Source organism: Mytilus californianus, unplaced genomic scaffold (genome assembly GCF_021869535.1).
Source record: "Mytilus californianus isolate M0D057914Y unplaced genomic scaffold, xbMytCali1.0.p SCAF_26, whole genome shotgun sequence".
NCBI lineage: Eukaryota > Metazoa > Mollusca > Bivalvia > Mytilida > Mytilidae > Mytilus > Mytilus californianus.
In genome coordinates this window covers 3,707,455-3,726,291 of record NW_026262675.1, presented here as the reverse complement: position 1 = coordinate 3,726,291, position 18,837 = coordinate 3,707,455, and the positions used below count along the sequence as shown (strand labels likewise).

General features: G+C 31.8%; 1 protein-coding gene across 2 annotated transcripts in view; it reads right to left on the bottom strand.

Annotated features, from left to right (window-relative positions):
* Window positions 1-2,407: 2,407 nt before the first annotated feature.
* LOC127732729 (uncharacterized) overlaps window positions 2,408-18,837 on the bottom strand; it is a 38,176-nt gene continuing 21,746 nt past the window's right edge. Inside the window, exons 1-2 of one of the 2 annotated variants that reach the window (XM_052241922.1) lie at window positions 14,202-14,345; window positions 2,408-11,083 (exon numbers count right to left, since the gene is read on the bottom strand). In XM_052241922.1, the coding sequence (XP_052097882.1) occupies window positions 10,044-11,081 (1,038 nt within the window). In that variant the 5' untranslated portion in view covers window positions 11,082-11,083; window positions 14,202-14,345 and the 3' untranslated portion in view covers window positions 2,408-10,043. Of the gene's footprint in view, window positions 11,084-14,201; window positions 14,346-18,837 lie in introns of those variants that run through there. The other variant, XM_052241921.1, reaches the window with a different exon arrangement.

The window sequence follows — 18,837 nt, the reverse complement described above, 5'->3', positions numbered from 1 at the left end:
TTTGACTTTTCTACACTTTACACAAGTATTCCCCATTCCAAACTAAAAGACAAATTGAAATAGTTGGTATTACTTTGTTTCATTAAAAAGAATGGCGAACGTAGATATCTTTAATTTACGTTCCGCTATATAGTTGATGTTCTCTCACTAAATAAAACAAAATTTGGTGACTATGTTGAACGAATCTATCCCATCGAACTAGAGATAAAGGATACTACAGATACAGTTAAGTCTGCCTCATCTCTTGACTTACATCTAGAAATTGACAATGAGGATCGGTTGAAAACAAAACTTTACGACAAAAGAGATGATTTCAGCTTTCCAATTGTGAACTTTCCATTTCTATGTAGCAACATTCCAGCAGCGCCTGCATACGGAGTATATATCTCCCAATTGATACGATATTCCCGGGCTTGTATTTGCTATCATGATTTCCTTGATAGAGGATTGCTACTCACAAGGAAGCTATTAAACCAAGAGTTCCAAATGGTGAAGTTGAAATCATCCCTTCGTAAATTTTACGGACGCCATCACGAGTTGGTTGGCCGTTATGGAGTAACCGTTTCACAGATGATATCGGATATGTTCCTTATGTCGTAACTACAATACCCTTCCCTTTTCACGAATGTGACCTACCGAATTAGACTATTTACCGGATTTGTAATAACATAAGCAACACGACGGGTGCCACATGTGGAGCAGGATCTGCTTACCATTCCGGAGCACCTGAGATCACCCCCAGTTTTTGGTGGGGTTCGTGTTGCTTAGTCTTTAGTTTTCTATGTTGTGTCATCTGTACTATTATTTGTCTGTTTGTCTTTTTATTTTTGGCCATGGCGTTGTCAGTTTGTTTTCGATCTGTGAGTTTGACTGTCCCTCTTTATCTTTCGTCCCTCTTCTACACCAACTCGTACGAATTAGTGTTTTTCTTATTTTTTTAAAGAGCTACAGAACGTTTTTTTCCCTCTCTCGATTACCTCATTCTGTCAAAGGAAACTTTTTGTTGTGAGTATATACATATATTCCAAACAAATTCCTATAACTTTCATGCAAAAACTTTTGTTTTATGACTGGACATGTGTAAAAAATAGTTATTATGTATATCCCTGACATACTGCAATTGCGTGAAGTCTATGTTGTCGACAGCCAGTGATACACACGATAACATTTAATTACCATGTGTCCAATGTCCACGCTGTTATGAAATTCATTCTATTACTTATCCGCTATTCCGTGATGCCTAATCACTTGATATAACGTATTAACATTTTCAATAGTAGGATCTGCTTACCTTTCTGGAGCACCCTGAGATCACCCCAAGTTTTTTTGGTTTTCTATGTTTTGCTTTGTGTGCTGTTATATGTTTTTTGGTCGTTTTTCGTTTTTTTTTTTTGCCATGGCGTTGTCAGTTTGTTTTGGACTTTATAATAATTTGAATGTCCTATTGGTATCATTCGCCTATCTTTTACAACTCTCTAAACTGTTGACCTTTCAAAGTACTTGAGTTGATCAAATACTAGTAGTTTTAAAAAAGGCACATGGTTTGTAACTCAATTTGGCCGAATATTCTATGGATCTTTCAATACTTCTTAAACTCCACTATCTAAATAATATCTCATTCATAATGCCATGCAGGTTGCATTGAGGCGAACACAAACATTTAAAACAAATGAAAAAGGAAACATCTTTTATCAGGTCTTCCTCCCACTGTTTTGAAGATTTTAAAGCCTCGTCATTTTATATGTGTTATTATACTTTCCCTTCGTTTAAAATAAGTTAATAGTCTTGATCTTTTTCGGATTATATTTTCCTGTTGCGATGCCAAAAAGTACGCAACAAAAGTGCAGTTGTGGTTTTCAGTGAAATATCGCCCGTCTCACTTTTCTTAAAAAAGAAAACTAACAAAAACAATTTGAAAACTCATCAAAGAGACAAGGCTTATAATTAGGTATGCGGAATGCACGTTTTTTTTTGCACTAGACTCACCAGTAGCACTCCGATCAAAACAATCGAAAGGCCAAATCAATTACAAATATGAGCAGTCAAAATATCAATACTTTTTGGTTTAATCAGCTGATAAAATTTCTGGTCTCGAGCATCACTGAAGAGACATATAATATCGAAATGCGCATCTGGTGCGGTAAATTGGTACCGTTAATATTATGTCAAAAAGTTGTGCCAAATCTGTCTTAGGTCATCAATGCGTTGAATAAAAAATATTCAGTGTTTCGAAGGAATTACCTTTATGAACAGTTACAGAAAATGTCCGTATCAATGATATTTTATGTCAGCACAGAAGAGCTGTCTAATGGACTGGCGATACCCTAGGGGATGAAGCGTCCGCCAACAGTGGCTTCAAAATTAGAAGACACCAAAAGGAGTGCAAATAAGTACACAAATACTAGTAATCATAAGGTATAACTTTATTCAACGATGAAACATGAAGCTACATATGGCAAAATAATTGTTTTACAATTCGCCAAACAAAATATAAAAGTAGCACTCTATATCATGAAAACTATTTCACATTGTTGAGATTGTTAACTCCCTATTAGGCATGCATGCAAACCAAAAAATAAAGACACAACCGTATCAATGTTGTATGATGTGCAAATGCACGACACTCATAACCAAATTGCAAACTTTTCTGGTATTCATAATACAAAAGTTTACAAGATGTAGAATGCTTGATAAAACTCCACACAAATAACAAAATACACACATGGTGGTACCTGCCTTGTAAATATCGCTCGAAAACAAAGATTTTATTCAATTGCTTTACTTGAATAGACAAATAAACCCTTTCACAAAACTATTTGATTTCACAGTACTTATTTGGAACAATTTCGACCATGTTAATTATTTCAAAAGTAAGGTAGATTTAGGAAATATAATGTCGATACCTCTCTATTTTGCACAAGTTTATTTAAAATCAAATGGACAACAATATGTTAACGATCTTTATCAATAATTTTTGATAAGATGGAAATTTTATGTTTACAAAATTATTACATAAAATCTGGACAATTTCGATTTACTTTATCTATTAACATCTTATTAATATAATGAAATCTGATATTCTGGATTGAATTGTATTTAAAAGGTGCCAGTCTATCTTATATTGCATTGTTCTGGATTTTTATTTTTTTTTGAGAATTGAAAGATAAATTTTTCATGATATATTCATCAATCAGGAAAACACACTGAGTAAAGAAATAACTTTGTGCAACAACATTTAAAACTTATTCCAGACAAGTTATATGATATTCGCTATTAAGCCTTTTTGAATTTTTCTATCTTACATATAATTAAAGGGCATCTTTTTCGGATGGGGCAACACTATTTAGAGGACTGGAGTAATTTGGGAACTACTAGTAATGTATATCATTTTATATTGCGATCGAAATAAATATCATTTTGAAATAAATTCAGATATCCAATGATTCATTTAAATCAATTAAACTTATGGGCAATATATAGTTTTTAAAATATACTAAGATTCTACAAATTCATATACTAATTATATACTGTAGTTATTATTAGGTTATCATCGTTCACAAAAGTAATTTCATATTTATTTTGCATATACAATGTACTTGCCATGATATAAAAGGTTAACATATTGTTGTCTTATAAATCTTTCTGTATTAAAAATAGATTTCGTTCATGACTTGAATTCATGTTGCAGACATTTCTTCATTGAGACATTTTGAAACAACAAACAATTCAGAAATTTCATAAAGCACTACTATCTTCCATAACTTATCAGTGCATATACTTTTCATTGTGGTAAATACTTTTATAGAATTTGCAATGTTATTACAAAATAAAATGCATAATCGGTGGGATTATGTAAATTACTTTCATTCGTTGTTTTGGCAGATGTATCCATTCAAAATCAAACAATAGACGAGGGAAGGTTAAAGGGTTGGACTGAATTGTTTGCATATTTTACAATCTTCGTTAAAAGTTTATTACAGATTAAGAATTATTGGTATTTCAAAGGCGATTTATCTCAAAATTTATAGTGCATATAGTACAATATTTAGAAACTTAAATGCAACTATGAACTAAATGCAACTATTAACCCTCGTTAATAAAAATATCTTTTTTCTTTTGGAATCCAAAACAAAAACACAGTATTTCGCATCTGTAGAGCTTGAACCCTGAATGTTGAGTGGTAGAGTGTTACTTTTGGAATATAAAAAAAAAGGTTTATTATAGAATATGAAATAGAGAATCTTTCTTGCTATTATGTGTAACTTTTCTAACTATCTGTTGGAATATGTCTACGGTTCATTGATTTGGAAAGTTCAGCCTTAAGGTTTTATCTCGTTTTGGCTAGATTTCAAATTGTATAGTTGTCTTATATAGCTTAAGTAATATAATTTAAGTCCATTATTAATCATAACTCAAGTAATCAAAACACAATAACGTGTACCACTACAAAAAAGTTTGTAAACTGTATTACTACATATGGTATTACTTATGTCGGACGTACTATACATGAATAAGATAATATGTGGGATACACCAGGCAGATTAGAGACACTGGTGCACTTAATTCCGTCAATGTAGAATAACAAATGTAAATTGGTTTTGAGCAATTCAGCCTTTTATGGCTGAAAACATGAAAATCAAAGGGTGAAGTAGTTAAGTTTGAACTAATTGCAATTCTCGACTTTTGTGCAATGTATATGTATAATACACTTATGATTATCAATAAATTAATTTGCCTATTTTCATCCTGTGGACTATATATTCTTTCCAACCAGAAAGAATTCATTGTTATTAAGTATTAATTAGTAGACATTATTGATATATAATAAGGCTATATATAGGATTTACATAGTTTTTGTTTAATGTTCAGAACATTTCGGTACATCTGTACTCTAAATTTACGCTTTTATCTTGAATTGCAATGTGTCACTATTACTTTTTTATGCATTTATCCGCGGCTGTGTAATCAAATAAAGCTAACAGCTCGTAATTGTATTACAAAACATCTTTATCTAAAATTGTCTGCAACATGTTATTTCACATAGAAAAGTTGTATGACATGTTTCCTCAGATGAAGAAATATAGCAAATCATCAATACTTATAATGGTTGACATATGTATACACATCTTCACATTAACTTATAATACCACAAGTATTCAACTTGTAATTGTTTTTATACAAGTCTAAATGCATAGAAATATTTTTGCTCTGGATTATATCATATAGTTATTATCAAAAATGTTTCTTCTAGATCACCAAAGAAATCTTGATAATAATTTGGATAATCATTCACCATGATTCTAAAATAAAGTCGTCATTCAAGTAACGCAATGGATTAAGATGATCTTTTATGTAAAGTAGATTTTGCATAGTTATGAAAGCTTCATTCATGTTTGGAATCTTTAAACATGCTTTAAGCTAAAAAACCAAAATATATATGCAATGATTTTTACAACAATCTGAAGGCATTTGGTACTTTCTTATGCCGTCAGAAGAAACTGATCAAATATTCAAAGAAAAATGCATTTGCTATAGTGTTGCTTTGCAACTAAGCTACATATTTACATATTACAAAAGATAAGCACATGAAACAACAAAATCACAATCAAAGACATAACTATTACCAAGGAGGTTCTAGCCCCCTGCTATTACACACATTATTTTGTTTGTCATTGAAATTAAAACGATTCCACCACCTTAACCAAAGTTAAGTTCATCCAGCCAAAGTTTCACCGAGATGCCTACAAAATCTTTAGCAATCGAAAAACGTTTTCCTCTCTTAAATAATTAATGCATAATTTTGATGATGCGCTAAGTATTCATACGTTACAGAACGATCAAGACGTTACGTAAGAGCCTATTTGAAACACATTTTGAAAATCCAAATGCGAAAGATATCAATGGATTTCATTAAATAATTGTATTCAAATTAAGTCCAAACTAGAATTAGTTAATGAATTTTAAATTTTGTTGTTGGTACAGTTATATACTGGTTAATTTTAAAAATACGCCAAATTGAAACATACTGAGGATTTGATAAGCCGATTATTTATCACATATTTTGCTTTAATTAAAAATTGCATCTAATTGTTGATATAACCATAACAACTTTTATTTGATCTGGATAAACTTAGTTTTGGAAGAGTGGTTGTAAGTACACCTTCATTTCAATGTAACACCGGGTTATATGATTTCTTATTACTTGAAGATAATTTGTACAGCTATAAAATTATCACTGACAATGTTAGAAGTTTTGTAAAATAAATAAAACCTCATGCAACATAATATGGCACAGTATAACATATATGGAAAATAACTGTAAAGCACCTTTTGCAGCAAAAACAAAAGTAATATGTATCATATTATTTCTAACTGTTGGAACTAAAAAGCAAATTTCTCGTGAAGTATATTTAATTCTATATAGTTGCGTTACATTGTTTTACAATGCACACGTATTAATTGGAGGAGTGGGTAGCGGTAAACATAGCACAACTGTTGGTAACTTTTCTGTTACCGCCTTTCTTTCTCTTATACAGTTAATATTTAGAGTTGCACCCCTTTGACTGTATATCGATTTTTTTTTTCAGAATAAAATCAAAATAGCACCATAATCTAGGATTATCAACAAATAAAAAAGTTGCATCTAAATAATACGTTTCTTCTTAGCAAATTAATATAAGCTTATAAAACTTTTAATTCCAGTGGAACATAAAACAGAATACATTATAAAAGATATTCATGCATTTAATGCATTTGATGGACATAGACAGAGGACAAAACCTGCATTTGATACAATTGAAAAAATCACAAAATACAAGCATTATTGCACAAATCGAAATTTTTGTAACAATATATGTTTCAATTCAAATATCTAAATACTTTCTATAATATTGCATTACACAACCAAACAAAACAAAACATTCTATAGTCAAATTGATAGTTTACACCAAGAAAATGTATCATGAATACAAATATCTATTTATATTTAGTAATATGACAATACATGTACAAAGAAAACATTTTACATACTATTATGTGTTTGTTAATTGGCGAATTGCTGAAATTTATCATTGCATTTATTTGTGAGCACTGGCACTTTTATTCAATAAGATATGATGACCTCAATAATTTGAAAGATAGTGATTGAGAATTAATATTCGAAATTAGTTTGAAAGCAATTTTTATAAATTAAAGCCAGGTTTGACCCGAAAGAAACATAACAATATGTTTATATATATATAAATGTATATATATATATGCAGTTCTACAACTGAAAAATATGCAAAGCCATTCGAAAATATGACTATATTTACACATTTACAATTGGATAACATAGTAATGAACAGTTTCAACAAATCTAAACATCTTTATAATATACTTTAAACAACATCAACATGAATGCCATTTGAGCAAGTCATTAATATATATATATAGTTTGACTGGTCCGTTCAATCCTTTTCTCATATGTTTAAAACACATGAATGTGATTAACATTAACACTGATAATTTCGGCAAATAGTGACGGAACAATAGGGATGTGATTCAGTGTTAGATGCACTCAGAACCTCATATCAATATGCACTGACTTCCAGTTGATAGATTTCTCCTACATTCATCATTTTCAATGCGAGTTCATTTATAGTGCAGTTGATGTGAATTGAATTGACAGGAAAGGGTATATCATAATCTGTAGAATTTAGATTATGCATAATTAAGTCTTATAAGAGTGAAAGCTAAATCAAAGATGTTCAAAAATCTGGTAAGAAAAGCGTAACATTTTGTATCAAACACACGATTCCGAATTAGTCGCTGATTATTTGCAACAGCAACAGATATATAGTCGGGCATTTTCAGTTTGAAATCTTCAGGAACAATACATTTGGTAAGTTATCCATTACGAATTATGAACAAACCGGAATGAAAACGGGCGGTTATTTGTACTGTTTATGTATCTATTTCTGAAATTATCCTGCCACTTACAGATCATTCTGAAGGAATAACTAAAGACAAAATCAGTCTTAACTGTGTCGAAAACTGGAAAGTTTATTTTCAATTGCGCAATTATTTTTTGAAGCAAGAGCAGATTTATGACTGTATAAACAGCAAGATAAAATCTTTCTTAGTGATCTTTGCGATTTTGATTTTTAAGTTGGATATGAAATAAAGACACGTTGAGAGTCATGCACCACTTATTAGAAAATGTACACAAGAAATAACCAATCTATAGCGTCCAATGTGAGATTTAAATGAAGAGTGTCGACTTTGTCTAACAGCAACATTATACAGCAATCACATATAATGAGCATTCTCATCGTTTATTGATACAGAGTATCATACATTCTTGACACTCAGAAGTATAAACAGAACAAACAAAGTTAAAAGATACCAATGAGGGGATCAAAAATCATAAGTCAGAAAAATATAATTCATATTTTACAATATGTTTGTCAGATAGACAGTGCATTTTTACTATTAATGCAGTTTTTATGCCCCATATACTAAAGTATGGGTAAGTATGTTTTCCGGCCTTAGTGTCCATACGTCTGCCCGTATCAGGCGAAGATTTAATTAAAGGTAGCTTACCATGCAGTTGTGCTTACATCAACTTGAAACTTAGTACATACATTCATTGTGAACTTTTAAATATGTATGCCAAATTAAGGTTTTGACTCAGATATCACAATTCACTGTTCAGGTTTGAGTTTTGGTTCAAGATAGGTTAAAGTTATGGTTTAAGATAGTTGGTCTCCAGTTAACCTAATGAATGTTATGTCATAAACGTGCGTCGTGCTCATATTCAATGCGAATCCATTTATAGTGCCGTTAATGTGAATTGATAAAGAGTATAGTATATTCTGAAGAATTTAAATAATGTAAAATTAAAGTTTTGGTTTATGACAGTTAACCATCAAGTTGTTAAATAATTATGTCAACTTTTAAAAATATAATGTCAAGTAAGGGTTTTGTCCCAGATTTCGCAGCTCATTTAACATGTAACAGTGAAAACGGGGCATGGTGTCAAATGAACAGTTTTCTTGTTTATTTGTACATTTAAAATGAATTTACGAGTTTTAAACACCATTATCTCTTATCTATTTCTAATGAAATATACCGGTATCTTATAGAAATCGGTTCATACGCTTTTCTATAGTTTATCTTCTTTGTTACAAAAATTTTAGGTCCAAAAGCTGTAGAAATCTCTCATTAGAACTTTAGTTTCACGTTATGGACACGGTTTCATTTTAAGTTGTGTGAGAATATGAAAAAGCCCAAACAAATGATGCCGAAAAATAAAAATAATTGAAAATACACAGACAGACAATTGTGCATTGAATACAGTCGAAGACATATCTTTACCATAACTTTGCTATATTTTAGGTCTAAATTAACAGCAAAATATGATACAATTACAGTTCTACAAAATCCTTAAGCCTCAGGTGTCTTATACATATAAAAAAAAACTCACCAAAGATACCAAGTTCATGAAATAAATCACTTATAAATGATTCGTGTTATTCAGATCAATCACAAGTGCTGATTCCAGACTATTGGAATAGCCAAATCATATATAGAATTTTAAAAACCAAAATTTCTTATTTCTTGAAATTGTTTTAAATGTATACAAGTATAAAATCCAAAATAATGTTAATATCACTTAAGTTAATAGAAAAAAGGGTAAGAAAAAACGTTCCCACCATATAAAATTCTTCATGCATGTTACCCCTTATAATCAGAATGCACACATAAAAAATGTATACTGGCCCAACTAGGAAGAAATACGAATGTATCACATTTTGCTGCTCTTTGAATAAATCTTTGATTTGCAGGTTTTTTCCCCAAACCAAATAGGCATTAAATGCTGCTGTTTCGTATCAGTGAGATTGTCTGCATACAATATAAGTAGTTAACATGAATATAAAACCAACCGGATTTCTCGTGCAGGAAGACCAACTGTTACCAATCAGTCCATTCTTGCTGCCAATGGACGGAAAGTTTCCGTTTATTTTAACGCTAATACAACAAGACGACACATATCTACATCGTCATAGTGATGTAGTTTGACTGTCACCGTTTGATAAATTAGGGTTTTGATGCATTAATGTTTCGATCTTCCCTTCTAAAAATTGAACTCTTTCTTTTAAGTAATGGTTCTCATATTCTAGTTCCAGAGCTCTCTTATAAAAACTACGCTCTTTCTCTTTTTTTGCTTCGCGTGATCGTCGTGCAGAGTCGTTGTTTTTCTTTCTTTTCTCCCAGTAACCATTGTCTTTGTATTCCGATGGTATATTCGCCTTTTTTCTCTTTGAGATGATTTTTCTTGGTTTGTAACCGGCAACTGTTACACCGCTATTAACCATTTCGTCAATATTTATATCCAAAGGTACAGTAGGTGGAGAATTACCTGGCGGCCAGTCTTCAAGTCGACTGCCACTTCCACTTCCGCTTGCTTTAGAATCGCTGTCCGATTCTCCAAAATCAAACGGCGGTTTGTTTTTCAGTGGGTCTTCAGGCCTATTAGGAATACCAAGTTGTGTGAGTTTAGATTCATGTTGTTTGAAAGACTTTTGGGAATATGTTTCATCTGATGAACTAGTGACACTTTTGCTCAAATTTTCATAGAGTTCTGTAGTTGAATTAAACGAACAAGGTTTCCACTTTCGATCGCAAATTTCTGCTTTTAAGGCAACGTTAAAATCAGGGTATTTTTCATTAGAGTAGTTGCCATATTTTTGTCTGAACTGATCATGCAGTGGCTTTAAGCTATCAAGATCATACGTTTGTCCGAACAAGTTATGCATTCGTCCATTTGGCACTTGAGCGTGAAAGGTTCCATTATTTTGTGGCAAATATGGGTAGCTGCTATGAGTTGAAAAGTCTGGCACTTGATTCTGAATAGACCAAGGTTCAATGGAAGGTGTCGATTGAAAATGATCCGATCTCTCTGCTTTAACAAAGGCAGATCCATTAGATGTAGTAGCACCGTCTGTCCAATTACATAAGAGATCATTATCACTATCCATTAACAATGCACCTGCCATTAATTTAGAAAAACTTTGCTCTTCTGCATTTGACGATGACATGCCTGAAAGAGAGAAAATATGGATGTAAATTTTAAGTAACAACAATACTATAACAACCAAAGGCTTAAACATTGCCTACTAAAGAGCGGGATAAAAGGAGATGAGGGATATACGTCAACCCATCACCCATCTAATAACACAAATATCCACCAGACAGCAAAAGGTCAACATATATCAGCTAAAAAAATTATGGAAAATTTCTATGTTCATTTATTGGGCATCTTCTGTGAAGATTAATGGTAACTAAGGTTCATTTGCATGTGATTATCTACATCGTTTTGTTTTAGGTGTTTATTTATAGACGAATGATACCAAATTAAGTCACGTGTTTCTGAAGTAACCTTTATTGGGTATAGTTTGAGACTAAAACTGAGACGCCATATAAAACGTTAAGGAGCATAAAACAGAAAAAGTGTAATATCAAACAAACAAATTCTTCATTCCGTATGTTGTTAAAAGACGACTGTAAGCATTTTAATTTGGATGTTTTACGTTTCAAGTTTTGTCCCCCTTTTTGTAAGCAATAATATCAATTTTCGACTATTAATATTTTATTCATGATATTTTCTGTAGTCCGATGTTGTGTAAATATTTAATATCTTGCCTGAAATGGAATAAGTGTCTCGTTTTGATACTGGCTTATCAACACAATGATGTAAAAATGTTTAACGTTTCCTTGTGATTTACCAATGAATGTATTGATAGTTGTTCTAGAAGATGCCAAGAAAGAGGTCAAGCAAAATTATGTGAAACGACTACTTAGGTATAAATATTGATATTCTGCGATGCAGTTCTCAATTCTAGAGGAATGGTCAGTGTAATAAAGACAGTTTTATGGTGATGTGTTTGGCACAGTCTATTATAAGTACTTCGCAAACAAGGAAAGTAATTAGAATTGATCGTTCCATATATGAATATCGATCTAGCACGGGTCGATACGAGAATTGAGTTCGTTACAAGGCTGTCACGGTTTCATTTTCTTCAAATATCTGCATCTTAACGCAGATAGTGCATCTCATCATTGTATTGGATTAATAGTTGTCGCGCTGTTGTAAGGATTTCAGTAGAGAGTATAATGGTTAAGAAGAGTTTCATCTTCTGGCTTGATATGAGGATAACATATAAGGAAGGAATAACGTTAAACGTAGGGGATATTTCCTTCAATGACTGTTTCGAAAGTTTAAAATAAAAAACTATCATTTGCTTTGGAAGAAACATGTACAAGTAGACAGCCTGAAGAAAATGAATTAACCGACAAATATAAAACGAGTAAAATTAAGATAAAACGATAGAATTTTTAAAAAAGTCCTGGTATTCACTCATAAATGTCACAAAATTTACAAATAATCTTTTACAATTCAGTCAGTTCTGGTCTTATAAAAATAGAAAAGTAGTAGCCTTTGTACCAACTAAAGACTTAAGTACGTTGAATATTCAATATGCATATGCTTTATATCAGGACGAAAAATCAATCTTCTACGAGCTGCATTTTGTTAGATTATACTGGTATTATGCACATGATTGATTATCTCCTAGATATGTATATCTCCACTTCTTCAATAAGACTAGATAGTTCGCTGTCTTATTTCGTTTGTGTGTAAGAACACAACATACTTTTTCTGATTTTCGACATAAGAGAACAATATAGTCATGTTTGCTTTCCATTCCAATATTTCTATTGTTTGACAATTGTAGATTTATTAAAGTCTTTACTTAAAAACAGAACACTCAAATTATATGATTTTCATGATCACTTTAACAAAACAATAGTCAAGTTTACTAATTTCCCGATGTTGAAAACTCGTAATCCTTTTTGCATACACAAACTAAGAGAGAGAGAGAGAGAGAGAGAGAGAGTAATATACCCCAGAAGAAGAGTATTGCTCTAAAGTTATATATAAAAAAAAAATGTATAGCAATGATGAGAAACAATGAGCTCTTATTATAATAAGTACATCAGGTGCAACTAACATTTCAGAACAACCAGTGGAATCAGAATTTATATTGCTAAAAGTGCAAATCAATGAAAACTAAAACTGTAGAATCGACTCTTAAAACAAGACAAAGTTAAACATTAATTACGATAAAACAGATGGCATGACAAATATGAAAATAAAAATTGGACAACATGCAAATGAATATAGAAAATACTTTAGAACGGATCATTTTATTCGGTTTCTCTATGAATCCAAAGACGGAAACGATCAAGGAGGTTATTACATGAATTTATATTGACTACTAGTATTGTACTACAAAGATGTAGTACAATCTATGCAATATACAACTACAAAAAGTAGTTAGTGTGTCATTATCTAAGATTTAGGTACACAAATGAATACTGAATGAAGAACAGTCGCTCTATACAGATTCCAAAATGTCCAATATGATAGGAAACAAATTCTGAAAGTTTCCATCGATACACAGTTGTAAGAAAATTTCCCCAAGAAGATCACGATTATTGAAAATTAAACATAAGCTTAAATCTAAAGTAGACAATATAAGAATAATATTCAATATCTTGTAGTTTAAGATAGCTACAAACGTATACTAAAACAGAATAATGATCCTGAAATGAGCAAGAAAATTTAAATATTTCTAGATATTTTGCACATTTATCTCGTGTAAAACCTTGGAAATTTTCTTTTTCAGTCTGTAATATTTTGTACTATATCAAACAAACATATGTATAGCCGGCATAGTTGTACATTACCATTTCTTATCATTCGCCTTTTATAGGAGCATAACTCTTCAAATACTTGTAACAATCACATAGTTTGACTGAATGCAGGCCTGAGAGGGAAAGTTGAAATAGCTATGACTGAAATGTAGCTCATGCATCTATCTACCATTGTATACCCTTGAAAAAGAATCGTTAAATAATTTATAAATAACCCATTTTCTAGTCCCTTTATACTGCACACACTGGTGATTGAAGAGGACTTTACTGTTAAAGAGTGACGTTTATCATAATTCCTAGAATAGATTTTTTTGTCGAATTTAATTGAAATACTCCAAAGATAACTTGCACTAACTTCAAATATCAAACATTTAAATCAATGACAATAGCAACTGATAGTTACAATGCAAAGGTCTTGGTATTATCATTTACGTAAAAATTACCAAGAATTTCCGTCTTTGATTTAACCTCAAGTAGTGAAATTTCCACAATTAGCCAGTAAGCTCATACGATAAAAGTCCAAATATAGATGGAAATACATGTAGGGCATAAATGTCATAAGTTTTTGCGATAGAATTGGAACCTTCGATTAGCTTGGTCCTTGTAATCTGAACTTTCGATTAGATTGGTCCTTGTAATCTGAAATTAAAAACGACAAGTTGAGAGTATTGTTGGAAGTACGGAAAGTATAAAGAATTGAAAAAAGAAGATGTCAAATGGACATCAAAAGCAATAAGTCGAGAGAAAAAAAACGGACAACACCATCACCAAAAGAAAAACTACGGAAAGAACAAGAGAAGCTTAAGCAACAGGAACTCTATAAAACAGGGGTGAAACCCATCGTGTTACTTCTGTTACATTAAACATTACAAAAAAGCCTTAGACAAGGAATACGATTTCAATAGGCAGTGCAAGAACGCAATATGGACCGCCCCCTTTTTGAATTTATCCAGGAGTTCGGTAATTTTGTAAATACTTTTTTCTCAGGGATATAGACAACATTGGCAAAAAGGAACTCCCGTACTAATAACGTTGCTTCAGTCTGTTCTTAATTCAACATATTGTTCTGTAGTCAGCACAAAACTTTGTAATTTCCAGTAATGATTCAAATCCGGTGTTTTATTGTTTACACTGATTAGAGTAGCTTCATTCATCGAAGGACTGAAAGCTTACTTAGGTTATAGATAAAATGCAATATATGCGTCTTATGTGTGTAGAAACTACAGGGTGGACAAACCCAACAACAGAACGAAGTACGTGTTTTCCTGACACCTGGAACGGTTATGTACATCAGACGACCCTTATGAAATGATATTTTCTCTCTTTCAAAAAGCAAACTAAATGAATCCATTGGGTATGAACTTTCTTATACACTGACGTGTAATGATTTTTCCCTATTATGCTCAGAAGATGTTTGGACTAGTGCAATTAGTAAATTTTATTTAGATTCCGTGACCAAGTACGTCAACACTATATTAATATTACCATTGAAAGTTCTGGTTTTAAGCTGCTTAACTATTTAACAGACAATCATTTATCAAAAATAAAAGAAGACTGGGTTTGTAAGCATTTAACTTTTTCTAATCTATTCAAATTTCATTTATTCATGGATTCATACTCAACAATTATGTTATGCCCTTCTTAAAATATTAATGTAATAAGTAGTCGAGGAAACTAAAGAAATTAACAGTTAACTGTGTCCATATTTTCTAAAAATACATTGTTTTTGTTGTCATCAGAAGAACGTATGACAAATTGGACACCAAGAAGGTTGTTAGATTGTTTTTGATATGTGTCTGAGACATTCTTAACTCACTTTCTCTTACTTAATCGAAATAAAATGTTTGTTACAGATATTTACACATGTTTAACCGTGTCAATTATCCAATATATCCACTATCGCCTATCTGCTTATATCGGTTTTGCCATTTTTATGTCTGTCATACTTGCTTCTGAATATAACTTCGGAGTCGTATGACGGGTGAAGCATGCATAACAGGAAGGAGATGTTTGCACGTTGGAGATACCTGGTCTCAGTCTGGTTTGATGTCATTCGTTTGCTTTTCATTGACATGTTTGTTTATTCTAACCTCATACTTTAATAGACATCGATATACTATATTATTATTCGTCCTTGAGTATAAAGTAATAAAACATATTTTAATGTGGTATTTAATGGAACATTTACCCAAAAATAAATTTTATTTGGTTAGTAGGGGAAAAAATTGTCTTTACTAATTGAAATCATTCATAGCACATGCACAACTGGTGATTTAATGACACTATTGAGTAAAAACCTTTTTAGTAGAAAAAAACCCAAAGTATCTTACATTATTTGTTGCTTGCTCAACGTCCAGTGGCGAAATAGTTCGTTCATATTATGGACTAATTTTCGGCTTGTAGATTGTAAAGTAACTGATTGAACAGTCTGAGTATAGTATTCAGAAAAAAGGATTCCTATCTTGAATGAAAATTACATTTATTTGTTTATGATTTTCATATTTTGTCAACAGGAATAATCGGATATATAAAACATAAATTCCGTTTCTTGTTCCTACTCCCCACTCTGTATTTCCTATCACTTTACTATAGTCTAAACCTTTCAAATTCAAATTGAGTCTTGTATTTTCAGTTAAAATCAAGCAGTAGAAATATAGCTCTCTATAACTGAACGTAAAACATAGTTTAAAATGACACATTTCGATAGTTTTACATCTGTTTCCATTGTCATTAAAAGTTTATTGCAGCCTCATAAAATGCAAAATTAAGATCTTTTAATGTTATTTTCACATAAACTTTGATATTGAGATTATTGCCATAATGTATGCTTTAATTAGAGACAAATGGCACACAACCACTATAAAATAATCTTTGGAAAGAACGATCCAATGTAAACACTCTATTCGCATCAAACTAGTATTTAAAAAAAAATATAATGGCATGTACACTGTGTTGTGGTCGCGTCTGGACGCGCTAGTCGTCCGTTATATTTACATTGTACGAGTTCATGAACCTTAACCAAAACGTATATCCCATGCAGACTGTGGATACCGATGCACGGTAGACAATGCCAAAAGCCTTGAGAACCTTCTTTAAAGTTTGAAAAAGGACATGTATTATATACGTCAAAGATACAGCACCCTAACTCAGTGAACTACACAAAAAGCTAATACGCCAAGCTCTAAATCGTACTAAATCGAAGAAGTTGTCAAAGTCTGCCATCAACACCAAGTAGCTGAAAAACCAAAACACAATAACAAACAAAACAAAAACATTAAGATATGACACAATACAACCAGTACTGAGAGACGTGGTATCTGGCTTGCAGTGCAGCGCGGTTAAAATAAGTTTTTGAGATCTCAACCATCCCCCTTTTTTAGATCTCAACCATCCCCCGTTTTTAAAATCAGTCAAAACAACAAAATGTACATAAATAAACTTATTCTAAAAGCTTACCAATACAACACTGTAATTAGATCTTTGAATATTGTTTTATTGGTATTAATATTGATTTTGTTATCAGTAAATTAAGATCAAACTAAATATTATTTGTATATACATATGCACATTCATGGCGCTTCAATCTGTCGATACCTGTATCTTGGCATTGCACAAGGTCATATTTTAGTCTAAGATGCATGATTTTTTTCATTAGTTGTTATTTGCCAGTAACTGCGAGTACTCTCAGATCTGTACTTATATAGTGTCGTTCTTTTGTGTGGATTTAATAAGTACCCGTCCACGTCCACTATGTGTTTTTGTTAGATGTATTATCCATCTGATGAGTTAAGCCTTTTTCAACTGATTACTATAGCATGTTCTTATGTTGTACTGTTACACCACTGCCCCAGGTTAGGGGGGGGGGGGGGGTTGCGCATTCAAACGAGTTTAACCCCGCCACATTTTGTATGTGCCTGTCCCAAGCCAGAAGCCTGTAATTCAGTGGATGTCGTGTGTTGCTGTGTAACATATTTTTTTTTCGTTCATTATTTTGTACATAAATTAGGCCGTTAGTTTTCTCGTTTGAATTGCTTTACATTTGTCATTTTGGGGCCTTTTATAGCTGACTATGCGATATGGGGTTTGCTCATTGTTGAAGACCGTACGGTGACCTATAGTTGTTAATTTCTGTGTCATTTGGTCTCTTGTGGAGAGTTGTCTCATTGACAGTCATACCATATCTTCTTATTTTTATACAAGAAAAAAAACTTAACTTTTAAATAGCGGTATGATGCATAACAAAACACATAAGTTCATACAAAGCAATAACAAACACGTCATATCAAAGAGTGCCTGCTATTCCTGAGACTTAGGAATGGAAAAGTCGTAACGTATATCAAAATTTTGACCTTGCCTATAGTGAATTTTGATGGAATTTTCTATAAACAGATTAAGTCATAGAACTGTCGCCTTTATTAAAGCAAACATTCTAGTTTGAGTGCTTCTTTTGTTCGTTTAATAGGGGAGTAAAAGCGATTTTGTATTAAGCGCGAAAGCCATTAATGCTATGAATGAGCGCAAGATCAACACTGTTACAGTCCGATAAAATTACAAAAGAAGCATTTCGTTTGTATTGTTAAAAATATTCCTATGCTTTGTTGAATCGTTGTCATGGAGAGCATGTGCAATCACGAATTATATTGGGATATAAAACTCCCCTTTTTTTACACCACGTGATTGTTGTCTGACAATCAAAATGATGGAATCGTATGAAACATCTATGAAATGTATTTATTTGAAAATGGTTGATTATTTATGAAAATGTAAAATTTCTTTGACTCAACTTGAAAGTAGTTATTGTAGTTATTCTAAGATAACAGATAGTACTACTTATTAAATATGTTACTTGCTTTAAGTGTTATACCACCAAATCATAGAACGTCACATCCGATCACATCCGGTTGCATACGAAAAAGGGTCGAAAAAAATATTCCCTTGAATTTGACAGTTGTAGGAAATTATTCCTACATTTCATTGCAGCAAAAAATTTCTGAGTCATAAACACATATCTTGGGTGTTTTAAAGCACCCTTATTTTTTTTATTTTGGTGTTTCTATAGAATATTTTGGAAGCTTGAGG